At 37.6% G+C, this 27,901-nt stretch overlaps 4 protein-coding genes across 4 annotated transcripts in view; 1 reads left to right on the top strand and 3 right to left on the bottom strand.

Annotated features, from left to right (window-relative positions):
• Window positions 1-2,452: 2,452 nt before the first annotated feature.
• On the bottom strand, window positions 2,453-7,258 carry tacr3l (tachykinin receptor 3-like). Its single transcript, XM_035659890.1, has 5 exons — window positions 6,891-7,258; window positions 6,206-6,394; window positions 5,846-5,996; window positions 2,757-2,953; window positions 2,453-2,675 (listed from the first exon to the last, which is right to left on the bottom strand). Exons 1-5 carry the CDS (start codon window positions 7,256-7,258, stop codon window positions 2,453-2,455), a joined length of 1,128 nt encoding a protein of 375 aa, XP_035515783.1.
• A 6,885-nt stretch (window positions 7,259-14,143) lies between these two features.
• LOC118326430 (N-acyl-aromatic-L-amino acid amidohydrolase (carboxylate-forming) B-like) lies at window positions 14,144-20,291 on the top strand. The gene is made up of 7 exons (XM_035659422.1): window positions 14,144-14,348; window positions 16,770-16,996; window positions 17,084-17,276; window positions 18,032-18,125; window positions 18,219-18,326; window positions 19,344-19,456; window positions 19,666-20,291. The coding sequence occupies exons 2-7, from the start codon at window positions 16,770-16,772 to the stop codon at window positions 19,858-19,860; spliced, it is 930 nt and encodes a 309-aa protein (XP_035515315.1). The 5' UTR covers window positions 14,144-14,348; the 3' UTR covers window positions 19,861-20,291.
• Window positions 20,292-20,576: 285 nt separating this feature from the next.
• Window positions 20,577-25,351, bottom strand: cldnd1b (claudin domain containing 1b). The gene is made up of 5 exons (XM_035660296.1): window positions 25,233-25,351; window positions 24,360-24,939; window positions 23,403-23,507; window positions 22,846-22,983; window positions 20,577-22,119 (listed from the first exon to the last, which is right to left on the bottom strand). Exons 2-5 carry the CDS (start codon window positions 24,643-24,645, stop codon window positions 21,899-21,901), a joined length of 750 nt encoding a protein of 249 aa, XP_035516189.1. The 5' UTR covers window positions 24,646-24,939; window positions 25,233-25,351; the 3' UTR covers window positions 20,577-21,898.
• An 851-nt stretch (window positions 25,352-26,202) lies between these two features.
• glb1 (galactosidase, beta 1) overlaps window positions 26,203-27,901 on the bottom strand; it is a 7,715-nt gene continuing 6,016 nt past the window's right edge. Inside the window, exon 16 of the mRNA XM_035661023.1 lies at window positions 26,203-27,120. Within this exon, the coding sequence (XP_035516916.1) occupies window positions 26,866-27,120 (255 nt within the window). The 3' untranslated portion in view covers window positions 26,203-26,865. The remainder of the gene's footprint in view (window positions 27,121-27,901) is intronic.

The raw sequence follows: 27,901 nt of genomic DNA on the forward strand, positions 1-27,901 counted from the left end.
TATTGTTGATGAAATCCACTTTAATCACCAATTTAATCAAAACTATGTTATATAATAGCACACTGAGTGTAACATCAAACAACTGCAATTACAAAATGTCAAAAGCAGCTTAAAGTATCAGTACCATCATCAGTGTGAACTGTTGTTGGTCAACGCCCCACAGAACAGCACTTTTAAGTTCACTTCCTGATCTGATAAACTATCATTGTAAGTCATTCAAATAAAATATAACAATCTGGTTGATTACACACACACAGCCAATGTGATCTTTTATTGTCATTTTATGTCATAAAACAACAAAACAAAAACACAAATTCACCATAAAGGCAATAATTCATATAATTTGTGTCTATGTGTGTTCGGCACCAAAATATTCTAACACATACTGTACATACACTTAAACCACAAAATCATACTTACAATAAAAACTAACGTTTAAACAGTCCCAAAACCATTAGAAAATGGCACATGCGTTCTTCAACTAACAGAAATTACAGCAGCAAGCACTTGTGAACTTACATTGTGTCATAAAATGCAGGTAACATTCAACCAGGATCATTAATATCAGTGTCACTGTAATAGACTTATGGGTATTTTCTCTGGTAGAGCAGCATTAATACTGTTACTACAGTTATTGTTGATGAAATCCACTTTAAGCACCACTTTAATCAAATGCATATACTACTATGTTATATAATAGCACACTGAGTGTAACATCAAACAAATGTGATTATAAAATGTCAAAAGCAGCTTAAAGTATTTAATTCATGATGCTGACAAAGTATCTTCATTTCTTGTGGTGAAAAAGATAATATAGAGATTTATGACTTTGAGCTTTTTTACCAACAGATGTGAATAAGCAGTCACAAATATTTTTGTATTTGTTGTCTTAACAGAGAAGTCGATAAGAACGAGTGATTAATTGTGGACCATTGGTTTTTGACAAAAGTAAAAAAGATATAAATTATTTTAAATATACTGTATATCAAAAACATATATATTTTAAATATAGTATAACATTATCATACAGACATTTAAAACATCTTCAAAATGTATTCTACCATCAATCATGTTTTACAACAGAAACATCAATAGCTTTCAAATGATTAAACCCAAGAATGTACATAAACATGCAACACCCCCTCAAATTAATTTAGTGACCAATATATCAAGGAAATAGTGAACACTTAATACCAATGTTGAAAATGTACATATACATTAATCAATTGTCTCTCAATGACTGGTTGAAATAATCCTTTTTTGCAAAATTGAATTTTGCCTCACATTATTTTGTCTATTTACACAAACAAGCCCACGAAGATACATTTTAGGATACTAAATAACAAAATAATAAATAAAAATAAATGTAAGATTGCACATAAAATGTTCAAACTAGTCATCAGCAGCATTTTATCATTTAAAACAGTTGAACCTCTGAAATGAAATGTTCAAATCAATTAAATGAAAGGCATTAATGTCAAAAGAAATCAGATATTTTTCTTATATCTAATATAACAGGATAATACTGATATAAAACTGAATCTTGATAAAGTGCTCCACCACTGCTGACATTACTCACTCAGCTACAGAGACAACCCCCAACCTTGTATTTTTTTGCATTTTGGCAAATTGGCACTATTAAGATTATTAGCAGTCCTTGTTTGAAATGTACCCATCGATATAAAAACAACTATCACTGGAGTACTTTGATACTGAAAAAACTTGATGATGCAGTTATAAAGAACGTCTTATTACTATGATTTGTAAGCAGGTTTATAGACATTCTTTTGCGATGGATAGTGAAATGGGTCAAACTATATGAACTAACTTCTCGTTAGAGCACCAACATGCATCTGTCCCTTTCATGTCATGTATGCAGTATCTTTACTTCATGTTCTTCCTCAACTTTCACACTCCTCCCTTAAATTTGAAGATCTCTAGTATAGTGTACAAATCAACGCTATGTCCAGATTTATAAACGTTCATTTTCCCTTTCCTTTAATGTGTTATATAGCTTTTGTGTGCATGTAGAAGGTCTGCAAAGTCCATGCAAAAGGGAGTTACTGTTTCCCACAGAGAGCACTGCTCCTCAACTTTTTGACATGTCTCGTTTGTATTCTAGCTTAATGCTAAGAAAACAGCTCTGAAAATATCCTTGTTAACAAAGCCCAGGGTGATGTTGTGTTGTAACCTTGTGTGTAAGGTTAGGGTTGTACTGAATTAGTGTACTGGCACCTTCTTGGGTCCAATTCAGGCACTGATTCAAACTGTAATTATTTTAAACTGTAATTATAGGTTTACACTCCCAACACAAGAATACGAATCTGAATAATATGGCCTCTTTAATTAACATTTATCAGCTCTATAAGTGAACAAAAAACAGGCCATTAGCATTTGTCAGCTCAAAATAATGTGCCAAAGCACTCAGTTGGAGTGTGTCCAGTGGAGACAACTAATTGTCTTTATTATTGGGCTCAGAGTTGAGTCTTGACCTGTTTCCACGGGAACAAGTGCTCTTGTCTTTGCTGAGGATGCTGGTGTCGACCCGAGAGAGGGTGCACATGCTGCTCTGGTGACCCGGTCGAAGTCTTGTGTTTTGGAGCTCCAGCTCATCGTAGCTTGAGACCCGGACAAAGGGACACCAGCGGAAAGCCCGCTTGAAGCCGGCCCGGAACCTGCAGCCAAATCAAATCATGTACATATACAGTACCTACATTTGTGTTTTGGGGTTGTGGGGGAGACTTAACTGTACTCACCTGCTGTTGAGGCAGCAGTAGATTATGGGGTTGTACATGGTGGAGCTCATTGCCAGCCACAGCACTGACAGGTAAACCTGCTGGATGTATTTCCACTTGTTCAGAAGCTTGTTGAGACCCGTCACAATGAAGTAGACATGATAGGGCAGCCAGCAGAGGGCAAAGGTCACCACTACGATGATCATCATCTTCACCACCTGCAAGTGAAAGGACAGAAAAATTCAAATCTATTAGCAGGACAGCATTAGATACTACTTACTTTCTTCAGTGTTACAGGCAAGCACAGGTGTGTTTTTGAACCTTAATGAAGTTCAACAATGTAGCCAATAGTAGCTGCCTAAACTGAATTTGGGTATGTTTGTTTTTTGGCACCTAGGAGCAGTGGAACAAGCTAGCACAACATCTCATATCATAAAATCATCTAAATGCTTAACTATGTTAGCAAGTTGCTAACTTTGTATGATGGCTGGTTGCGAACAGTGAGTTGGAAGATGAAATGCGGTTGATTGAAGTGCTGAGACTGCTTGTCTATCGATCACAAAGGTTAGAGGTCAAGGTTCCTCTTAACTTTACTGGCAAATAACCTCTGATAATGCTCTGTTGGTTTGTCCATATTCCATTTCTACCAATACATCCTCATAAATGTTGCAAACATTCAGCTTTTTTTTCACTGACTCATAAACCATTGTTTTATACTTCCAAAAATTCCTTCCTGCACCGCATCCACACTCTGCAATGGAAAAAACATCGAATTATGGAAGCAAAACATTCTCTCAAGGCTAATTAACTGTGATTTTGAACATCTGAAGCCATGGCTGCTCTTCGTATGCACATTCTCTCAAAAGTTACGAGTGTGTTGTTTGTTTTCCTTCTTTCTGATCACAATAGTGTGTCCATTTTAATGAGTTCAGAATGGCTGCCGTATGAAGAGAGGGAAAGGTCAGTGATGACGCACCAGACCCAGCAGGTCCCAGATAGGACAGATGAGAGAGCGGCACAGACCTCATCAGCGTGTCGCAGCACAATGCAGAGCTGTGGGGGGTTAAAAGGAGCAGGCAACTATTATAACATCAGAAGAAGCTCATCTGCTAGACGGAGATGAGAGAGACGACTTCCTCTTATCTCCGGCCCAGATGTCATCTTGTCAACGCGGGCTTTTGAATCAAGCCTGACATTGTCTTGTAGCTTTGTTTCCTGACATTTATAAATCCCTTTTATCTCTCACAACTCAGTTTTGCCAGCAATCTGAGCCTCTGATGAGTTATTTTTTTCTAAAGCCCTCTCAAAGATTGTAAATGGCAAACCATCACCTGTCTCTATTTCTGTGCACTGAATGGTTAGTGGTACCAAAAAAATAGGTCTAGGGGGGAAATCTATTTTCAAGTTTCTATTTCTGTTATTTTGTTTTGTAGTTTAGATTCACATTTCTTGTAAATATTAGTTTAATTGGACCATTGTTAAAAATAAGTTGCTCACTATGAAGAAAATTAATTCTTCAAATGTGATCCAAAATATCCTTTGACACTGAATACTTCCGCAGCCTAACCCTTTGACCCTGTAAATAATCCGACATGTTACCCTGCAGCATTTATGATGTATTTTGTGATATTTCTCAATATTCTTTCGCGGTAATCTCAGGGTTGTCGTGATAGATGCTCTCCATGACAGCTGTGATGACCTTAATCCCTGGTTAACCCGACCTCGCTCTCCCTGAGTATCCGCGGCAAAGCACACTGTGTCTGACTGATGACGTCTAACTACAGTGGAACAAGTGCCTCTGGATGCTGTTCTCTTCTTCTAGGCTGTAAAAGCCTGTATTAATACATGGCAACATAAAGTGCACTTAAACTAACTAAGGTGCATTTCTCTGTTTTCAGATAGTGAAGTGTGAATTACCCTCACAGCACTGAACTAATGTGTTTTTGCAGCTCCGCATGACACATTTTATTGATCTAAGCTGTAAGTGGTCCACGGTGTGTTGTCAGACCACAGAGACCTGATTGCATTTGTTTTAGCTCCCTGCGTTATGTGTCTCGCTTCCTCTCCACCAGCAGAGGTCTTACTACACAAGTCGTCATTGACGTCATTGCTGTTGTGGACTGGTGTTCATGCTCCCGGGAGAGTACATTAGAGTACATTAAAGACCACTTAAGATGGCAAGAGGTTCAGATACAACTGCAACGGAGGAGTTTTTGTCTTTTCTGTAACATTTTATGGTTTTTATTTTTAAAAAATATTCTCAATGTGAAGATGCTTTCAAATAAATTGGCTTAAACCTCAATCCTTTATCTCCCTATATGTTTGATTTATTCTGGTGATAATTTACTTGGATTGTCCACCTATAGATAGTTTATTTAGTATTTGTAACATTTTAACTGTTTCGCTTTGTCTAGATGTTTAACAGATTACCTACAAAGTATTAAAGACAATTCATGAACCAACTTAACCAAGATATTTTTGGACCTTAATCAAACATTAACCACAGTGGTGTAATATCAGAAAGAGCTGTTTAATCTCAACTAATGAGGTGAAAATTTTACAAATACTCTACAAACTATCGGTATAGGTAGACTATACAAATATAGAGTTACCTTTATTCTTTCATAAAGTGGTTACTAGTCTTCCAGGGGTCCACACAAAGATAATAGCAATAGAAATAAAGAACAATTTAAAACACAGCATAGATAAAACCATGAAAGGTAAACCAAAACAAAATTGTCACAAATACACATAAACAAAAAGAAAACAAATAACAAAAAGCACAACAATAACAAAATAGCATATGAAATTCATCATATCAGTGTTTTATTACACTTATATTCAATTATATTTTTTACTTGTCTAAGGTAAGTAGTTAAGTAGAAAAGTAGTCGAAGAAGAAATGTGTAATTATATCTGCCAGTTATACACAATTTTTAGAATTTTAGAATCTTAACTTGATCCATAAATTACATTTGAAACCTCATGTACATGTGTACATAATCTGGTCACAAATACACCTGTCGGCTTCCCTTCTAAAGACACAAACTAAATCAAGAGAAAAAGTGTCAATATAGAAAGTAAATGTAATAAATAAAGGTGGTGTTTACCTTCCGTTTGGCCCTGAGCTGTCCATGATAGTTATCAGATGAGTCTCCTGGGATCTCGCCTCCCCACAGTGTCACCCCCACGATGGTGTAAGTGATGCCCATCACCACTAAAGGTAGCACGTACACCAGAACTGTCACTATGATGTGATACCTGCAAATGTGGAGAAACATATGTATTTTAACTGGTGTGACTGAAGTAGTACACTAACAAGTAGGATGAAGAGAGAATGAACCAATACATACAGTATAGCAATACATACTGTACAAGGAACAAGATTGCAGCCCAACTTTGCCATGATAATGATGATGAGGTTTGACATAAACTATAAAAAAAAAAGGAGGGTTTGTCAGTGTTCTCACATGAAGGGGTCGTCAGCCATGCGGGGCCAGGCCACATAGCAGAGGGTCCTGCGGGGCAGAGCTCGGGTGGTGGAGAAGTAGCAGAGAGGGAAGGCCAGAACCACGGCCAGACTCCAGATACAGACGATGACTCCCATAGTGGCTTTCGCCGACAGACGAGGCTTCAGAGGATGGATGATGGCCATGTACCTGCAGGTCAAAGGTCACAACATCGGCCTTTATGCTAGTAACATAACACAACAGTTTTGGTATGTTGCACTTAATGCGACCCTGATACACAAACTTAAGGGGTTTATAAGCAGGGCCATTATCACAGCTGACATTTTGCAGAATGGGCTACTGTGACTCACTCACTGTATTGCTCAGATGAATATATTTGTAAAGAAAGTTCAAAGTAATGACCCTAAGTAATTAGGGTCATACTTTATATATGCATTTGATCCACAGCACAGATCCGTTCATTTTCATTCAAGGCAATGCAATCTGCAATGCAACAACCATCTTCAGTAGAAAGATGGCTTCAAACTCATGTAGGCTATTCTTAAATAAGTCAAGGTAAACTGACTCAACAATCTGTGTAATTATCGTAAAATGCAAAATATCTCACATTGTAAAATCTTGAAATAAATACTAATAACACTTCCCTGCCTGCTATATAATATCATCTTCCTCATACAGTCACTACCTGTCGATGGCTATCGCGCTCATGGAGTAGATGCTGGCGAACACCGCAGTGACAGGGAAGAAGTTGTGAAACCTGCAGTACACTTCTCCAAAGTACCACTCTCCGTGAGCCGCGTAGATGAAGTTGATGAGCGTGTTGAACGCGGCCATGGACACATCTGAGAAAGCCAAGTTCAGCAGGAAATAGTTGGTAACAGTTCTCATCCGTTTGTGCGCCAGAATAATCCAAATCACAATCAAGTTTCCAAAAACCGCCACAGCCAGCACGGTGCTGTAAGCCACCGACCACAGCGCGATGCGCCACGCCGGCTGCACGAACTGGTTGGTCAGATTTCTGGTTGTGTTGGATGCATCCCGTTCAGAGGCCATTCCTCACGTATCCTTACTCGGGCTATGCTTCAGTCCGCAGCTGGAAGGGGACATAAATCACTTTGGCACCTCCGATGCACAACATACGCGCATGAGTGTTAACATGTGACCAGTGAGGCAGAGAGAGTGGTCCTGATGCAGCTGCTCCCTGTCACCACTCACACAGACGCAATGGAGAATAAAATCTTATGAATTCAGGTTCAATCAGGTTTTAGCCTTGATCAGATAAATCTGTCAAAGGCTGCCAAGCTGATATGTATGAGCAGGGCACGTAGGCTGTTTATAAACAGCATTATACTTTCTTCTGTTGTTATTTGATATAAGCAATCATGATTTGTGTTTAAGCAGTTTTTGTCCACAACAGTGGTGGAGTGGAGGAGGTATTCAGATCCTTTACTTAAGGAAAGTAGTACTTATAGCCTTCAACACAGTAAAGATACAAGTAAAAGTCCTGCATTGAAATGTTTTACTTGAGTAAAATTATCAGGGAAATGTACTTCGTATTAAAAGTACTCAATGCATAGGCTATATTCGATTATTATTCAAATTTCAGTGTTGAAATTAGTTGAGGTGGAGCTCATTTTTAATTAATTTAAATTTAATTAATTTTTCTGTATAGGACTATAACTAATCATTATTTTCATTATGGATTAATCAGCTGATTATTTCGATTATTCAATTGAATTAAATGTTTCTCTGCATTAAAAATTACTTGCCAGTTGAATTTTTGTCACTTGACTAATTGAGTAATCGACTAATTGTTTCAGCTCTACTTGTACATGTTTATACTGTTTGGTAGTTTAAATTTATAACAAAGTATTTTATACACATGCTTTGTATGCAAAACATAAAACATAATACGATTTGGTCAGATAAATGTAGAAGTAGGAAGTGGCATAACATGGAAATACTCAAGTAAATACCCTTGAAATCTATACTGAAGTACAATACTTAATTGACTAAATTGAGATTGCATTACATTACAGAACATCCATTTGGCAGTCCAAACGAAGTTACAATACGTGCATTTACCCTCCTCCTTCAGCCTGATCCGAATCCAAACCTAATCAACAGGTATGTATTGTGGTTGTTTCTTCTTGCCAGTCCAGTTCAAATGAATTTAATATAAATAATGACTTTGACCTCAGAACTCTGGTAAATTTCAAAACCATTTCATTACAAAGGGCAGAAACTGCCCCGTCCTGTGTTCGAGCTGTCCAAGGCATTGGATGAGTCGGAGTGTGATACAGTTAATCCTTAATATCTGTGCCATCCAAATAAAGATTATAGCTTTTATGTAAGTTGAACTGTATTATATAACCATAAGCTCAAAAAAGATCAAGTGTAAAGGCCATTAAGTATTTTGATGATATGACTCTCTCTGAATGTAAGTCAGACATTGCTTTATGTTGCACCTTCAACATTATCTGCAGAATATCCACAGTCTGATTTCTCACTGCAGGGTGAACAGACTCATAACAGACAGAGGAAAAAGGTGACCAGAGATCTGTTTTATTTAGTTTAGGTTTCAGCAGAACACTGTGCACAAACAGAAATAACTGGACAATAGTTATTTATTTGGAGTGCACACATTTAGTTAACGTTCTTTGTCAGCTTTGCTAATATTATAAGGTTTGTTAACTTTAACTTTAATTTTCATGAAATTAATTCAGTTTTCTTTGAGTTACCAGTTCCTGAAGGTTGCTGCTGGAAGTGTGTTGCCAACTACAGGAGTGATCTTGATTGCCAGTTGGACTGCACCATGTTCTGCATCATGTGGAGGGGAAGTGTTTTCTAGTTTGATTTTTTTTATATGATTGTTTCATTATTTTTCCATTGTTAATATTAGGTTGCGTTACTTTGTCATGTTTAGTGTATATTGTAGTTAGTTTAAATGGTTCTGCCTTAGTCTATTCCCTTGTGTGTCTGATAACTTAGTTTTCCCATATCTCAGTTTGTTTAGTCGGTTCAGTTCAGTGCTATTCACTTAATGTTAGTTAACAACGCCTGAGTTAAGTTATGTTTAGTTTAACTTTGTATATTTCTGAATGCTGTTAAAATATAGGGGATTGATATAGGTTTACAATGTGAGACATAAAAAAGGAAAGTTTTTAGTATACAGAAATGCTTCCAAAACCAACTTTTTTACCACCTTCCCAAAACTCTCAAGGGGAGTGCTAACATTGTTTCACAGCAGCCACACACAAGACATTTTTTGTTTATCTGCCTTGTGAGGGCAGACATCGGTTGATTATTTGTTTTATCACTACCAGAAATCCCAAATCAGATTCAGGTAGAGCTGTTATTCAAACTGAGAGCATTGATGGCATCTGTCTCACAGAGGAAATACCCAGTTACTGTCTTCTTTCTCTCACTGGGTACTATACTGCCAATTAACTTAAAATGTACCTGCTGTGCTTGTTTTTATGAGCTTTTTGTTGCTTCATGTTCATGCTCTTATTGTCACATCTGGTCTTTATGGTTTCCCATCCCCTATACATATATATATATTTTTTTTTTTTGAGAACTGGGACTTGTAAAGTTTATGGGTGAGTCTCTTTAGAGCACATATCCAAACACACAAACACACACAGTACAAACTGTGGGCAAAGACCACAAGAAGGTCAAAAAGTTGGTTTCCTCTCAGCAAGACCTCATTACCCAGAGACCACCTCTTTTGGGCCACTCCCTGTCTCAAATGTCAATGTTCAAACCTTGTCTAAACACGCCCTGTCTCCCATACTAAAAAGGTCACAAGCTATTAAGTAACAGCTTATAATATCATTAGCCGCATTAAAAACGATTTCCCCTCTATTTCATATGAATAATTCAGGCATCATTTGATCACAAGGAAGGCAACAGCAGGGTAGATGAGTGTGTCTCTTTGTCTGGGTCTGGTCTTTGTGTTATAGGATGATGTTTAATTCGTGTAAAGCAGTGAAATTGGCCGACGAGAGGAGTTTGATACAGCAGCGAAGTCCCGTCAATACAATCCTGTGGAGAAAACCTCTAAGGATGTTTGTATCATTTTATGTCCCTAATAACAATTGTGTAGAAATGTGGATAAAATTCAATCTGTCCTGTCGAGGCTGAACTCATACACACCTCCACCAGTAGCTGTCAAGGTCTGTCACGTACAGAGAGGTACATTCTCAAGACTGTTACAGAAATTACACACTCCATATAAATAAATTATAAATAAATATATATAATATCAGCATTTCGCTGTTGTAGCTGGTTGAGGTGGAGCTAAAGTTTATCACCTCTTAAGGCTTTGTCCAGGGTCGGGCCCCTCATAACGGTCACAACATAAATCTGTGGGGTCATAAGAAGATTAATGCGGTAGGGGGAAATAATTACACAAATATGTATTTCTGTTTTCATGAAATATTGAATAATTTCATAAACAGATTTAGATTTTGATAATTACAAAAACATCTGAGACAGTAGAGTCTGCTTTTTTGCAAGAGGTCAGAAGCTAAAAAGGTTGTGAATCACTGGTTCAGCCTTTAACAATGAATTGTATATACAAACCTATTATATCTTTTTCTTAATGTAAAAATAATGTAAAATGTCAAAATTGTACTGAAGTACTGTATTTGAGTGAATGTACTTTTCTACCACTGGAGGGCAGTGATGTTGTTTCTTGTTGCTATTTTTTTCTTGTTCACTAAATACACGTAATGTAAACACATTTTTGAACATATCTGAGAATAAAATGGCTAAGAAAACTTACAGACTGCACCAACTTTCTCCTATAATATCTATATAATCTATTTGTTTTACATCTGCTATCAGACAAAAGACCATATAATCACGTAAATTATAGTAGCTTTAAATTCTTACATTTTTTATTCTATGCACAGAGATTTTCTGGACTCGATCTGTTAATCTTATCCTGGAGTTCATGTCGATTCCGTAGTATCTGAGCTATAAATACATTGTAATGCATGAGATATGTTGATTTCCAGTATACAGTCAGCCAGGAATTCAAACCACCAAAACACATAGGCTACTGTATATAGTTCAGTTTAAGGCATGAAATATGGTGCACAAAATAATAACGAAGTTTAGCCCACAAAGTGAATTTTTGTCGTGGAACATACTTTTCTACTTTATTCTGCACCTTAAATAACTTACAGCCTACAATGTGTGAGTTTTTCTATATGGCAAGAAGTGCATCGTCCAGTTTATTTCTCCCTCGTATCCAGAAAGAAATGTGTACCTGCTTGTGTGTACGAACACGTATATAAACACACGCACATTTTAAAACACAACATTTAAACTCACAATTAAAAAGGAACTGCTGAATGGTCTTCCAAAATAAAATACTGACAAAATGTAATTTTTAAAAATGTAATTCATTTAATCCTTTTAACTGTAGGGCTTTGTTATGTCTCATAATATTTAAATAAAGTTCAGATATCAAGGTTAAAAAGCTGAACAACAGAAGTCAACAGAAGAAGTACCCGTTTCATTCATTGTTCTTAGTCGCTTTGGCAATATAGATTTCATGACTTTCATGCAGTTAAAGCTTGTTGGGTTTAACTGAACTGAAATTAATTGAATTAAGTCCACTGGATTTAATTGAACTGGCAGGGAGAATTAGAGGATGAGGGACTGACAGAGGGAGTGAATGAGTGGGAGGAAGCAGCTTATGATCAAGTGACTGATCCGACAGGATAACATGTCTAAATGGAGCCTAGGACTTCTAGGAGAGAGGGAGGGAGAGAGAGAGAGAGATAGAGAGAGGGAGAGAGAGAGGGAGAGAGAGAGAGAGAGAGACTGAGAGACTGAGAGAAATGGAAGACACCGGAAGGGTTATATGGAGGGGAAAGATATGAAAGATGTGAGGTAATCAACATTTTCACATTTACTAGATTAGTGATTCCCAGCGTAAGGTTCAGTATCCCTCCAATGGGTCACAAGCTGTATCTGAGGGATCACAAGAAGGTTAATGGGACAGGGGAAAAAAAGAAATTAAGTTCTTGTACACAATTTAAAATTAATTTCATTTGGACTGATTTTAATCTTTACTTTTAAGTGACATATTGGGATAGCTTTGCCTCTGAAAGCCTTGAACATTTATTAAAATGACACAGTCTGAAATATTTAGAGGTGAAAACTACACTTGATTCCTGTGTGAGAAGGAGTCACATGTAGACACAGCTTTATTTTAAAAGGTCATAAAAGTGAAAGGTTGGAAACCACGGTGCTATATTGCAAAAGACAACTAAAAAAGCAAGTAATGAGATAAGTGATAACTGAATTATGTTGTGCAAGTATAGCTAAAGTTAAAGATAGCATTTACCAAGCAACAAGTAGGAGAATATAACTGTAACCTCAACACGACTTTTCTATACAATAAAGGCTATAGAAGTATATAACATATTTGAATCTAATATGAATATTAATGTAATTATAAAAAGTAAATCAAGTAAATGTTTGGGATTACTGCTGACAATTTAAATAGCCAAACTGCTCTAAAGCTTAATATATTAGGATACATGCATCTACACCAGCTGTAGTTTTCTCCCATAATTAATAGATGTAATTCTTGTTAAGGTTTGTTTTTAGGCTTAGCTTCATTTGAAACTGAACCAGTGTTACAATCATCACTTACTACCAAACTGGAACACATTTTACGACTGGTGCCTGTGGGGCAACAGGAATAGGACCCAAATGCAGACAATGGTGATGTAGCTGGTGCAGATCAATGACTAATTAACAAAAGGAGAAAAGGTTTACATGATCATGAGGCGAACAAACAGGCAAACAGATCCAACTACAAATAGTGAAGCAGAAGGTAAAACAGGTCAGACAGGTCAGGCGGGCAGAAACAGGTACAGGGTCAGGTTTGGGTTCTGGCTTAAACACAAAGATGTGATGTAAATAGCACCTTTGACAAATAGACTGGTGGAAATTAACCAGTACAGCTGGGTTGATGAGGGACAGTGGGAACAGGTGAGGATGAGGGCAGGGAAGGTCAGGTGACTGGGCTGCAGGGAAAGGGATTATTGCATTGGCAAACTCGCAACCCTGATCTGGTATCAGAAGATTAGGGCAGATGAGAGAAGGCAGAAAAGTCTGAGGGCATCTGGTGGATGGAAGGAGAATGGCAATGGTGGCAAGAAATGCATGGGACCAAGAGGAGAGGAGGGACAGAGAGGAAAAATCTGCAGAAGTAGGACTGAGTCGAAAGATTTGACAACACAAGATGGTTCTCTAAAGTGCTGTACTGTGAATATAAGTCTGCTTGCAGAACATGTAATATTTATTTCACATACATGGGATTGTGATGAGCTCAACTCTTTTTAAAACATCTGCACAGTTGACTAGAGTAGTCTTCCCCTGTGCTTTTAAATGCTCCACAATTAAAATGAAGCGTACAACCAAGTTTGACCCATGGCTGTAGACTCATTTAACATTTATTTTTTTAAATTAAATGTCAAAAATGTCAAAAACAATTCACCATATGACGTCACATGTGAAAACCAAGTAACATAACCTAACTGATAGAGTACTTAAGTTCTTAAAAATGGTAATTATATAACTTTGTATCTACGAAATAATTACCTGGCTGGGGGCTATCTGATTCATCAAAGGTGTTTAACAGTGTGGGTTAGTATAGGTAATCCTTGAGGCTTTTCCCTATTATCAGTGAAGCAACTTAAGATAACATGTTGTCTTGTTGTTGTTGTTGTTGTTGTTGTTGTTGTTGCACACTCAGAGCGGCTCTTGCTGGTTTGGTAGAAAATAATACAGCATAAGTTCCTGTTACATCACAAAATGTCTAACTACTTGAAATTTGATCTGAAGAACATAAAGAGGAGGGCCGCAGGAAGAAGAAACAAGGAAGTGGGAGGGTCAGATGTAAATTGAAGCAGTCTGTCTATGTGGACTGGTTTGTTGTCGACCTGGCATTCATTCATGTCTGTGCATGTGAATGGTTAATGTCTGACTGGAGAGCTTTTGCTTGTGCCTGTATTACTTTGCTTGCAGGTTGTGAAATACTGCACTGCTGTCCTGATACAAGTTCCCTCTAACTTCAAAGGTTGCTGAAGTTCAGTGAGTGCCAAGAAGGGCAAAGGTAAGACATGCAGCAGGGAACATTGTGTCTTGCATATATTTGTATGCACATTTTGTTGGTGGAAGTTAATTTACATGTTAATGCTTTTCTTTCTGTGCCGATCATGTTACTTACAGAACTGCACTTTGCTCCTGTGCAAGACATAAAAAGAGGCAGATAGTCATCTGGTTGCATATTAATTTTGTTCATCTGTGCTTGCACATGTTTACTACTTTATGGGTGTTAAGCCAGCCTGCTGTATCTGAGCCTGTCACACAAAGTTCTAAAATAATATATGTTCATTCTCTCCAAACGGGCCTGTTTTGCAGAATGTTTTGATGAGCTTACACAGAAGTGTTCCTCTTTTTTAATGCTTGTTTATTGATATTGTATTGTGTGTTGTCTAAGGCAAACCATGAAAAGAGGTGCCTGCAACAGAAAGTCAATCCTACACATTGTCAGCAATACGTTTATCAGAAATTAATTCGTTTTTAAACTTGTGCACACTGTCAGGCATTTATAAGCAGCATGTAAACTTTTAACAGTAAGCAGTTATAAGGACATTTTTAATGTGTACAGTATTTGTCAGCAAGCATAACTTCTCCTATGAAGACATATTCTTACTGTATGTCTATACTGTCATTCATTATCTGCCAATGGGTGCCCACAGAAGGAGTTGCAGTTGTTGACAACTACATTAATAAACACTTATATCTGTTTACAACTACATCGTAGTATGTGTATGTATGTATTGAGGAGGCTAAAGCTATGTTCATAATGCAGACACAAGGGGCGGATTTTTTTAAATTAATTAATTTATTTTTGTTTTGCTCATACTCTGTTTCTTTCATGACAGTGTGAACAGCACAAATAACCTGGAATCAGATATATTCAATTCTGATTTGGGACACCTCCATATGTGGTCCAAATTAGATACAAGACCTGAACAGTCATACCAGAATTAATGTAACTAAAATCTTTTTGCTTATATAACAGTAGTTTTAGACAAGGCACGGGACATGACCTGGTTTGGGGCGTCTAACAGCAGATGTGCCCTGTGGTTTTTAGTGTTGACCTTGGAACGGCGAGCAGTGTTAAGAAAGAGGATCTAAGAGGCCCTTTGATGACAGCAACATTTTCAAAATGTAGCAGCCGGACTACTGACTAAAAACAAAACAAAAAAAAGGCACATTTTAAATCTGCTTCTCTTCACTGGTTTCCCATTAAATACAGAATACAAAGACATTGATAACTCTTTGGGATGCATCAGTTTAGTTTTTTTCCTAGGGGATCAGTTACCTCACCTAAGTTATTCTCTCAGAGTACAGTGAAGAGAATAAACAAGGCTCTCATACACTCACAGCACAAAGTGATAGCACATGTAGAAGGCATCTTGATGCTTTTGGGGCAATGTAGTACTTGTATCTTGTTTGCAAGCTAAAACATTACTTTGTTTTTCTAGTTGTACATTTGTCTTGCAAGTGGCTGCTTGATTCTCACTTGGAGAAAATGCCAACCACATACAACCATTCAGAACTGCAAAGTTGCATAGGAACAGCTGTGACTGCTAGGAGAGTTAGTAACAAAAACATCATTATGCAACAGCCTTCAAAGGAGTGTTGGATTTCTTATTTTGTTCTCACTCACAAATTAAGTGATTGTACAGCAACAAATTAAAGACCTTCATCCCTGTCAGTGATTAACTTGTGAATTATAGAGCCGTAAAACACTAATCCACTGGCAAACAAACAACTAAAGTCAGGTTATCTGTCAACAGCCTGTACCTAATTTATTAGTTCAATAAATGAATGCTCAACAAAGATTTCATGACCACAGAGGTCAGGGTGAAGGATCTGTAGTCATTTGTCCTGTGGTCCTTGGTTTTTTGGTGACCTGCTGAGCTTTCGGAGGTGGAGTGGAGGGCTTTACATTTGTAGTTGGTTATGTGTCTGTTCGGGGGAACCAGAATGACTGGCTGAGAACTGGTGTTTCTCAGAGTACATTTATTTAGCTTCCCTCACTTCCTTGCTAAACCTGTACTTCGACCTGTACTGAAACAAATTTAACAGTTGACATCTTTTAACATTTGATTTGACATTTGCTTACAATATTTGTTTAAAGATTAACATCCCATCTACTGGGATTTCCTTCAGTGGGACTGAGACTGGTTAGGTCACTTGTTAATTTAAATAACTCACTGGCTGTCATCCAGTAATACTTTCACCCCAGTTTCTGACCAGAGGCTGAACCTAATTTCACAATCCAGTCACAGGTTAATCTTCTGTGTAAATGTTTACATTTTAAATAGGTTTTGTCACTTCATGGATGTTTACATTAACTTGTAAACTTGTTTGCTTGCTGAAAGGTCAGAGTATTATAAGGGTTATAAAAAAATAAGACAGGACAACACTTATTGTACAATCACTTTCTTCCTGCCAACAGATGGAGCATGTCTCGCTCCCGCAACTGTCCCGTGTTGCCATTTGTGGTGGCACCCATGGAAATGAGATGTCAGGGGTGTACTTGGTGAGAGAAATGCAGAAACAGATGGTAGATAATTCTGGATCTGTTTCTATAACCACCGTTCTATCAAATCCACGGGCTGTGGATGCTTGTAGAAGATACATAGAAACAGATCTGAATCGCTGTTTCACAAAAGGCCTGCTAAGGTAAGTTAAAGACGAAAAGATGTACCAAAACTTTAACATTTAACATTTTTAACATTTCAAGTTTTTATTTGATCTTCTGGCTTTCAGTGACCCCATAACAGACTCTACACCCTATGAGTTGAAGCGAGCCCAAGAGCTAAACTCTCAGCTTGGACCCAAAGGAAGCAAAGAGGCTGTGGATCTGCTCTGCGATGTCCACAACACCACTGCCAACATGGGCCTTTGCCTCATCTTTTACTCCATGGATTGGATCACCCTGCACATTTACAAATACATACAGGTATGAGCTTCATGGAGTCATCCAGAGAAACACATGTATCTAATTAGTGGTACGTTTTAACTTAATGACATGAAGCATAAAAATACTGGAACTGCAGGTCTCGTAAGCAACTTCAACTTTAAACACTGACTTAAAATAAACACTGCATTTAATCTGCATGCAACATTAAGAATATCCTAGTTATCAGTAAGAAAGTAGAATGTTGATATTTATGTTTAGGAAAACATAAGAAGATAAATTACAGTCAGGCTATCTGGAGTTAGCAACACCAAGGGAAGATATAATGGTTATAGGAGTGTATATATAGCCTGACCATAGTCCCTTTTTACATGAATGCACAACAAGAAAAGATTTTATAAAGATCCCTTGAAATGTTTTTAATGAATTATGACCAAAATACTATGATCTTAGTCAGGACAGTTTACAGTCTACAGCCATGCTAACGACTCTGTGAGGCTGTGAGGACAAAATGAGAAATTTGACTTGATGGTGTTGCTTGTGGAAAGGTCAGGGGATCCCCACAGTCATTAGTGTTCATCCTCTGGGGATCACAAACATCTGCACAAAATGACATGGCAATCCATCCAGTTGTTCTTGAAATATTTCATTTGGACCTCTGTTCAATTCATCTTCGTTTAGTATTTTGTCATTATTGAGTTGTATATGTTGTTGGTTGTCTCCATACCAATTATGATCTAAGGCAATACAAATCAGAATCTGAAGAGCTGTAAATCATGGAATAATTTGGTTTTCAGAGCAAGATGACCTCTACAACTGTGAGAGTAATCCAGCTGGATATACCTATTTCTGAGGCTTATTCCTTAGAGTCAGTGGGCAAACATGGCTTCGGTAAGTGTATCTCTTGCAAAAATAGTTTTTTTCTGAATAATTTAATTGATTGCAAGTGCAAGATGTTTTTCCTGTTTCTCTTGTTCTCTGCAGCAATAGAGGTAGGTCCTCAACCCAACGGTGTGCTCAGAGCTGATATCTTTAACATGGTGAAAGAGGCAGTGGATCTCACAATCGAATGGCTTCAGGGATTCAATTCCGGTAAGAAACTACCCCTGGTATTTAAGGGGACGCATCACCCAAATTACAAAAAAAATTAAAAAAAATGCTTCCTTGGCCTGATTTGCTCTTGTACTTATACGAAATACTAATTATATTACAATATCTAATACAATATATATAGTAATAGAAAATGTATATATAGGTATAGGAAAAATAAAAATAGAAATATAATAAGTATGTACCTTATAATACAATATATGACAATATATATAGACAGAAGTAAATGTAAGCCACAGTATGTGACTGACAGAAATGAAATGAGTAATAGTAGTGAATTTTAAACATTACAGTATGACAGAAGTTACAAAGTTACTAACAGAATAATCCAGTATATTGCATATTAACCAGAGAACATTTCTAGTGCCAGTGTAATGACCAATGACTCAGAGTTTTGACACTCTGAGGGAGGAGTTGTATAGTTTGATGGCCACAGGCAGAAATGACTTCCTGTGGCGCTCTGTGGTGCATTTTGGCGGAATGAGTCTTGCACTGATAGTACTCCTGTGTTTGACCAGCTCCCTGTGGAGCGGGTGGGAGACATTGTCCAAGATTACATAGCTTGACGGAGCTTGGACAGCGTCCTCCTCTCTGACACTGCCGTCAAAGAATGCAGCTCCACACCAACAACGTCACTGGCCTTGCGGATCTCAGGCTCAAACTGAAGACATGTTGAAGCACAGGCTTTAAGCACCCTGGGGCTGACACTGTGAGGGCCTGCATCCTTGCTTGAGTGGGGTTGCATTAGCGGTCAGCCTGAGGCACACTGAATAGGTTACAGGTAAGGGAGGGGGACAGGAGGAGTTGTCAGACTGGAGAGGGCAGTTAGCCTGAAAGCCAGACCTAACCTGGCCAAATCAAACCACAACCACCTGCATGGAAAAATGATCACTAGGGATAAGTAATAAAGTGTTTTTATAATTTGGTTGACCTTTTTAAATGAGTGTGAACCTTCTCGAGTACACCAGCATTATTACTCACACTGTCTTTTGCCAACAGGAAGTACATTTGAAGGAGGTGAAGTGGAAGCCTACAATTTGGTGAGGAGTGTAGACTACCCAAGGGATCCTACAACCAATGAGATTACTGCTGCCATACACCCCCAGCTGCAGGTACAATATACACATCTAGGAAAGATGTATGCACACATAAGCTTTTCCCTAAACTGGCTATAATCCATAACAACCCATAATGTCGACCTATTTCTTTAAAATAATACTACATAGGGTAGTTTCATTCACACATTTAAATGTACATGCATGAATCCATAAGCCAGGAACCTGATTTGACTCCTTCATTGGCTTTGTCTGTCTTTCCACAGGATAATGACTTCAAACTTCTCCGACCAGGAGACCCCATGTTCCAGTCATTTTCTGGGGAGATGGTGAAGTACGAGGGAGAAGAACTCTACCCTTTCTTTGTAAATGAATGTGCCTACTATGAGAAGAAGATTGCTTTCCATTTAGCCAAGAAGATCACTTTGACCTTCCCGCCCATAAGTGTGAAGAAAGACTGAGAGGGGGACTAATATGTACTGCAGAGATTTTGAATTATAATCAAAGAAAAGAAATTGTGCACTACATGAATAATCATGTTTTAATCATCTCAAATTAGCTAATGCACAAACCTATGCAATAAATGACACAATAACATGATTACCTCCTCAGTTGAATACAGAAACACTGCAACAGTACTACCTCTGTGAGGCTCATGTGTAATGGATTGCTTTTGTACTTGACTTAATAATATTGCACAGGTGCTGGAGTTATAATCCTCCATCCCCTGTATATTAACTGTGGCAATAATGCAAAACAGTATGTTTGAATAAATGAAAACATGGATCACTTTGAACTATTATTTTGTGTGTTTTGACTTGACTTGAATCTTTATAAAGTCATACGGTTTAAATTGCTCAGTTGCTATAAAATGTGCATGTCAATCGAAGAAAATATTCTTAATATATATTAAAAGTTTAACAGTTTCCCATTGTCTTTATGAGGGTGGATATATGAGGACAAAATGATACAAAGTTTGCAATGATATAAACTGAATATGAGGCAATCCAATAAAATGGTAAAATTAAGAATGTGAAAGATGGTAATGTCATTAGTTTTGCAGGTATTTGGTCATAAACTAAAGTATTGCATTGCTATCTCTAGAGCCACATCACTAAAAAACAGCAAGAGCAAAGCAGCTCACAATTCTATTCCAAAGGAGATCACACAAGACAAATACAGAATGGCAAATTTATTATTACAGGAACAGTGTGCTTCAGAACACATAAAAACATTTACAAAAGACAGAGTGTATACACTTCAGACGAGTAACAAAACATTGTGACACAAAAACATCACAATTTTTCAAATTAGCAATTTTGGAATTTGAAACACAGAAAAAAAATGTATTCACTTTACACACAAATGTTAAGTGTAAAGAAAGACTTATGAGGATTTCCACTGTCAAGGGGAGATTTAGCAAATTCAACTGTTGCTCAAAACTGTGGAGTATCACCAACAGACATTTAAAAGGCTTTATTTGAAGCAAAAACCAATATTTAGCTGTCAAACCAGCCAGCTGGTTGATAAAACCGAGCTCTAAAGAAACAGAATACTGACTGCAACCAGGATTACAGTGAAACTTCACTGTAACAAATGTAAAATGGAAGTAGTATATTTTGGGGCTGAAACATTTGAATTTAAATGTTACAAAGAGGTCACAGGTTTGCTCGAGTGGCATCAAATCAATTCAGTTTTTTTAACATTCAAATTAACTGCTTTAATAAATATTAGATCTATAAACACGGGTGACAATGGGAGATGAGTGGTTACATTTTTAGTGTGTGACATTTACTGACATTATTAAACACATACCACAGACTGAAATCAACAATTACCACAGATGACGGAAATGTCAGCTTAAAAGGCATGCACAGCAAAGGCTCGATATTTAAGATCATACAAAAATAAATCCAAACCAAAAACATTTAATTAAATTAAAAAATAAAAAGGCTTATGTTATATTTGTCATGCACTTATAGAGAGACCTACCCTGACTTTGATAATTACAGATCTAAAATTTGTGCAAGTTTATAATCTAGAACTGATTTAAGGGCAATGTGGTGAGCAGCTTTAGAAGCAATGGCAACTAAATAAAAAAGGCATTTAAGTACTGCACGCCAACACAGTTAACACCAGAAATAACAAATCATCCATAATATCAGGGTGTTAACATACATTAAAGAACATGCTTATTATGATACAGGTTAGAGATGTGGGAAAAAAAAATAAAGGTGAAATAACGTAACGCAAAGGCATTAAACCCCTATTTATGAGCACTTATGATGATTAGCTGCAAACTGGTTTACTTGCCTCTAGGTCTGTGATGCCATGTTATTGTGTTTTCTAGTTAAAGAATGTTACAAAGGAAGTGAGAAGTTACAACCAGTAGCCTCTGGTCACTTCACTTAATGTACATCCTGTCTTAACCAGAAACTTTTTTTTATAGTCCTCAGACCAGTAGGCTGTTTTAAGGTATGCTGTTGTAGTAATCTCTCTTTAAGCTACTCTGTAAGCAGTCATGCGGGTGTAGTTTTTGCGGTGACTCCTGGCCGCCCACAGGAACAAAGCAGCTGCCATCATCTGCAGAGGGAAGGAGATGAGGGCGAGGTAGAGGGACCAGCCCAGCGACCCCTCCACCCCGTCTGGTGGTGAGGAATACCGGTGGAGCAAATCTATCCCGGCCAGGAAACAGCAGACGGTTCCCAGAGAGCACAGACCTGATGAGCGAAGGAGAGACATAAAAGATGAACGCCACGAAACACACACATAAACACAAAACTGTATGTGCTGTGTCACTTCTGGAACCAAACAAAAACCACATATTAAAGTGACAATCCCCACAGTTAATATGTTTGCTTAACTGTAATTAATCAAAGCAAAAGAAAATCTTCTGACGTTTATACGTTTGGGAAAGTTCAAGAGGTGGGGGATGTGTGAGGACAAACTCACCTAACAAGAAGAGGCCCAGAAGCAGCACTTTCAGGCTGACATTAGCTTTAAGTTTGATAATCAGCAGCTGGAAACGTTTTCGCAAAAGGCGCTGGCAGCTTATGATGTGCAAGCTAACACCCACAACTGTTATTTTTCTATGTAAGCTCACACACCAGTGTCATCATTGTACAAAAAGATATTAACACATTTAGTCCCCTGTTGTGTGCCATGGTGTTTTGTCCTGTTAAAGAGTTAAAGTTATAATGTTAAAGTTGTGGGTTAATGTTTATAGTTTTGCTATAACAGTAGTAAGAGAGTGTCTGCTCCTCTAAAACACACCATGTGAGAAAAGGATTGTGTAAATTTAAGAATTTGAGATGGTTTTTGTTTGACTGACAGGAGTCTCTCACAAGTTCCCCCCACAAGGGAGTTCTGCCTCCCCCAACCGTAAGTGTTTTCCTGTTTACATGCCATGCCATTGTTTTTGTTCCCATGTGCATGAATTTTCTCACCTGCAAGTAGATGGAGCACTCCCACAACCAAGGTGGGGGTGAAGCTGCGGCACAGGCAGGCGCAGACCCCAACAAGGCCGCTGAGGAACACCAAGGCCAGAGACACCAAGGGCAGAAGAAACTGGCACCTCCACAAGTCTGCAAGAAGACATTATCAAAAAAACAACAACTTAAAACCTACATAGAAAAACATTCAAATCCAATATTCAAAGGCGGCAGGAGACCAGCTTACAATTTAGTCCAGCTAAACATCACTTCACCATAGAGTATTTTCTGAATCGTCCAGAGTATTCATTTGATATTGGATAGGTTAATTTGCCCCTGAAGTTTTCATACATTACATTACATTTCCAATATTACATTTTAAAATGTCCATATTTCTATGTTTTAAATATTAAATTTCTGGGTATTTGTGTCCACTAATACAGATAAATGACACTGTCACAAACTGTGCTAGTGGCCTTCTAGTCTGGTACACGAGTTAAAACAGAAACAGAATACACTGAAAACCTAAACACAACATCATGTAATCTACAGGCAGGACAGGGCGGACTCACATGTTCTCAGCAGGTCTTCTTCGTTATGGTTTCCCAGGTATCTGTACTTTGGACTAAACTGCTGAGGAAGAGTGAAGCTCACACACTGCGTCTCCATCTTTGGATCTAAAGACAGAAACAGAGAGCATCAATTCAACTGAGCTGTCACTGTTTACAAATACACAGGATGGGATGTACAGTTGGGAACATGATAGACAGTTCACCACAAGACAACAGAAATCTATCCCAATAACAATTCCCATAGCTTAAGTCTGGGTATCTACAGACAACCGGTACTTATATACCATATAGTGACAATAAGGATTAAAATTCTGTGCCACTAAAAACTGAGTGAGAGGCTGTGACAGAATTAAAGTTATTAAGAGAGCAAACACTGAGGTTTATAATGACTACTGTATATAACATGGATTGGTCACATCTGGCCGATAGCTGCTTCACTTATTAAGGTAACACAGTGCACCTCTACTTAAGTGATTTCTGCATTAATGCCATCAGGTACAGTGTCTTACTTTATTCGATGGGTGAGCCAAATATAGACACTCAAATCTATGTTTTCTATCAGTATTGAAACGTAAAATACATATACTGTGACTATTTTACCCACATAATCCCAATATTCCTTTTACGTTTCGCCCTCAAGTAACTTTAAAAGCCAGACAAACTGTATCTGCTTGATCACTGAAGCGCATTATACACATTTCCATTGCTTCCGCATTTTATTAAATGGAAAACTCACGTCAAATCATCATTTTAATGCAAACAGTCACATTTGGTGTTTTAAAGAGTTTGTTATCTACACTACAATAGAAAATAAAGAACTGCAGGCACAACATGAGTTTATAGCAGGAGCGCTACCCAACTGTGTGTGACTGAAGATAGTAAAATGCATTAATCAGCAGCGACGTGAAGAGGCACTGGGAAAGCTGCAGAGATGTAACATGTAACAACATCTTTTACCTGGCTCTTTGAACCAGTGGGACTGGCCGGGCACCAGGATGCACCTCCACCACAGTCCCAGAGTGCCATTCAGGCGGAACATGGTGTCGCTGTAGGCCTTCTCATCAAACTCTCCATTGACGAACTCCTCTCTGAGCTCCGAGGCGTTGCTCCCCTCATGTCTGACTGGTGGACAGCTGTACTGGTACCAGTGCTGAGTTCCCACAGCCACAGACAGATACACTGTGGCCAGCAGGCTCAGCACCGAGCCAATGACCAGAGCTGTGGCATAGCGGTTGTCTACCATGGTCTTAGGTCGTTTTACAGTCCGTGTTTACAAGGGAAAAAACCTCCCTCTGATAGAGATAATAAAAGGTTGTATAAAAATACAAATGCAGGTTGGCTTTCACTGGGTGAGGAAGCCTGGGTTGTATGCTTAAAAATGAGATTTCCGCTTGGTGTTAAGGCACCACGGCATGTCTGTTAACTATGGTCAGGTAGTGTCACTGAGTCCGAGCAGCACAACATTGTACTTCAGTCAGTCAGGTCGCTACTGTGCTGCATTAGAGCCCACTGTCCCAAACAGAGAGGCGTTCACAGCCTGTCGAAGAAAAGAAACACGCAGGCTCATTAAGAAATGCTTTGATACGTCACGTTTACCTGGTTAACAACTTGACAGATGACAACAGCTGTAGTTAGTAAGGGATACAACAGCGAACTGTTTCACACAGCTGATAATATCAAAGGCATCTTCCTCAACTGTGCAACTAAAAGCTGAGCTATCTCGGCTAACTAACGCTAATCATAGGTAGCTAACAGTGGCATGCATCGAGACATTTCACTGACAACTAAATGTTAAACATTTCATCCAAGGCGGTGGGGTTTGTTTTTTACCTCATCGCTGGACAAAAACGTCCAAATATTCGCTTTATTTCTTTTGCTCCTGAAATTACCAGCAGGCCTCCGCCCTCTTCTTCTACGTTAGTATATGTTTCTTTTTCTTTTTCTTCGGGTTTTAATGGCGGTTGGCAAACCAGCGTGTCGGTGCATTACCGCCACCTGCTGGACTGGAGTGTGGCGAGAGCGGGAACTTATTACTTATACTCTTTATTATTCCTGTTACTCTTAAATAATCACATTACAATTAGAAATTGTTGGAAAATGTCGTTCTCTCGATTATGTTCTGCTCTTTTGAAAAGTGATAACTTCTGTCATGATATATTTATATATATAAATGTAAAGTCAAAGAGAATTTGAAAGAAGAAAGAAATTCTGTCTGAGCCAATTGAGATCATTATTGTCTTTATATTAAAATCCTGGTCTAGGGAGATATGAGCAGTTAGCACCTTATTGGAGATATATGAGTATGGGTCAGTAACAATGTATTGCAATACAAAAAATGGCACAGATTTGTTTCATTTAGAAACAGTGTCACTGTTGCAGAGTTTGTGATCCACAGAGCACTGACAAGTTTATTTTTTTATTCCTAAAATGTTCTGCTTAGTACCTATCTTGGTTACAGTTAAACTGGTCCTTATCAAAACATATCTGTTTATATTCTATATTTATGGGGGAAATTAATGCAGGCCAATATATTATTATGTTATAAAAAATATTATAATACTACTTATAATTATTATAATATATAGAAGGCCCAAGTCTTATTCTGTTGAAGTTGACCACCTCTTTCTTCAACCAATCTGTTTCTAAATGTCAATGTGACTTTATTTAATTATTAATTCATTATATATTAACCTCATGTTATTTTTCTATTGTGACACATCTGATGCTGGGTGTTAAAAATGAATTGCTGCCATCTACTGTCAATGAAAACAATTCCACGAAGCCCATATTCACAGATCTAAGGATGTAGACAAAGAATATAATCCTGAAGCCTTATCTTCTCTTTTTCTTTTGCCCACATTGCAAACCAATTCCCTGCTGGTATAATCGGTTCATCAAGTCACAGCAAAAATGTCTTATAATGATAAACGCACATTTTCAGACTAGCATCTTGTCACAGAAGACATCACTCCAGATCACTGGAGTATTATTTAAATCAAATTGTTTATTTTTTTGCTTTAAAAGGCATATGCTTTATAAGCATTATATCAGACAGGTATAGAGTGTATGCAAAATAAGTTCAAAATCAATATAAGCTACAGATCATCAGTCCCAATGTATCTGTAGTTGTATCATAATACATAATACATTTCCCTGATGTGTTTTCCACATAAAAAAATAAAACATTCTCTGAAATACAGGCTGCTATGATGTTTTGGCAGTGCCTCAATTGACAATAATCCCTTTGTGAAGAGAAAGAAAAGGCTTCGAATGAAAATGTCCAGTGAGGTAGAGACGCCCACATGACAATGTGATGGTTAAATACAGCATTTGGCTTTCATCACTTTTCATAAAGACACATTCAATCATGTCATGATGTCATGTCCCAGATTCACATATTACAGCTTTTTAAAAATCAAACAAAGTGCAAATTGATTTTGAGCAGCAGTGAATTCCCTTGTTATCAAAACAAATCGTCTTTAGCGAAGAGTCTCCTGTGCTGTTTGTAGTCAGACTGGACTGTTGCGTTCAGGATCGGGGTGGTAGTGAACTCCACACTACATGGCCCTGAGCCGCAGGGAGCCCCCTCCAGCTCCAGGACAGTCACATTGTTAGGTGCAGCCGTGCTGAGGATGTTGGCCGGGACGAAGAGTGTCACCTGAGGGCCTCGGGATGGCCAGTAACGTCCCAAGTTGAAGCCATTAATCCAAACTTGCCCCTGAAAAAAATGTAATAAAATCACAAGGACTGATTAGTTAGTGCACTGCATATTTGCATTTTAGTTATAAAACAACAACAAACTTCACTGAAGAGATCATGCTACGGAGTATGTGGACAGGATACACTCAAAGAGCATGTCATTTAATTTGGACTTTTTCCACATTTAGAGTAGGGCTGAAGCTAAAGATTATTTTTATTTATTTATTCTAAAAATTGGTGGAAAGACATACTGATATTTTCAATTATGGTCTGTTGAATTAAACACATAAACACTTGTTTTTCATCTGGTCAAACTGTTGAAAATATATGATTTATATGATCTAAAATACTTAGCCTTTGATTAGGACTTAAAAAAAACATAATACATAACATTACTTTATATGGCTGCGAGCAACAATGATTTTTATTATTTATTAATCGTACTTCAGTCAAAAAATGCTCATTACAAGTTTCCTGAGTCCAACATTTTTTGATTTTTTTCCCCCAGCCAACTCTTCAAAACCCAAAGCCTTTATTAAATTAGATAATTAAACAATTAATCCATTATGAAAATAGTTAACAATTCATTTTCTTTAAATGTATTTCTAATCAACTAATTGTCTATTTTGAATAGAAATTGGAAAATTGGTTAGCTGACATTTTTTAGTTATAAAGTAGGATATTAATCTATACATTTTGTAAATTATTTTCTCTTTCAAAATTAATATTTATTTTTTCTTTTTATTATTTACTTTACCTTTCTTTTCTCTAAATGTGCATTTGTTGCATCACTGTAAACT

Source organism: Morone saxatilis, unplaced genomic scaffold, assembly GCF_004916995.1.
Source record: "Morone saxatilis isolate NCDOM2014 unplaced genomic scaffold, NCSU_SB_2.0 Contig17, whole genome shotgun sequence".
NCBI lineage: Eukaryota > Metazoa > Chordata > Actinopteri > Moronidae > Morone > Morone saxatilis.

Bases quoted from the DNA above. Each gene is read 5' to 3' on its own strand.
- tacr3l (XM_035659890.1), bottom strand. From the start codon at position 7,258: ATGGCCTCTGAACGGGATGCATCCAACACAACCAGAAATCTGACCAAC. The intron at 2,954-5,845 runs GTAAACACCACC...TTTCACTTGCAG, and splicing joins AGCTCAGGGCCAAACGGAAG to GTGGTGAAGATGATGATCAT. The intron at 2,676-2,756 runs GTGAGTACAGTT...ATTTGGCTGCAG, and splicing joins TACTGCTGCCTCAACAGCAG to GTTCCGGGCCGGCTTCAAGC.
- LOC118326430 (XM_035659422.1), top strand. From the start codon at position 16,770: ATGGAGCATGTCTCGCTCCCGCAACTGTCCCGTGTTGCCATTTGTGGT. The intron at 17,277-18,031 runs GTATGAGCTTCA...TTTGGTTTTCAG, and splicing joins ACATTTACAAATACATACAG to AGCAAGATGACCTCTACAAC. The intron at 18,327-19,343 runs GTAAGAAACTAC...TTTTGCCAACAG, and splicing joins GCTTCAGGGATTCAATTCCG to GAAGTACATTTGAAGGAGGT.
- cldnd1b (XM_035660296.1), bottom strand. From the start codon at position 24,645: ATGGTAGACAACCGCTATGCCACAGCTCTGGTCATTGGCTCGGTGCTG. The intron at 22,984-23,402 runs GTGAGTCCGCCC...GTCTTCTTGCAG, and splicing joins AGAAGACCTGCTGAGAACAT to ACTTGTGGAGGTGCCAGTTT. The intron at 22,120-22,845 runs GTGAGAAAATTC...TTCGCTCATCAG, and splicing joins AGTGCTCCATCTACTTGCAG to GTCTGTGCTCTCTGGGAACC.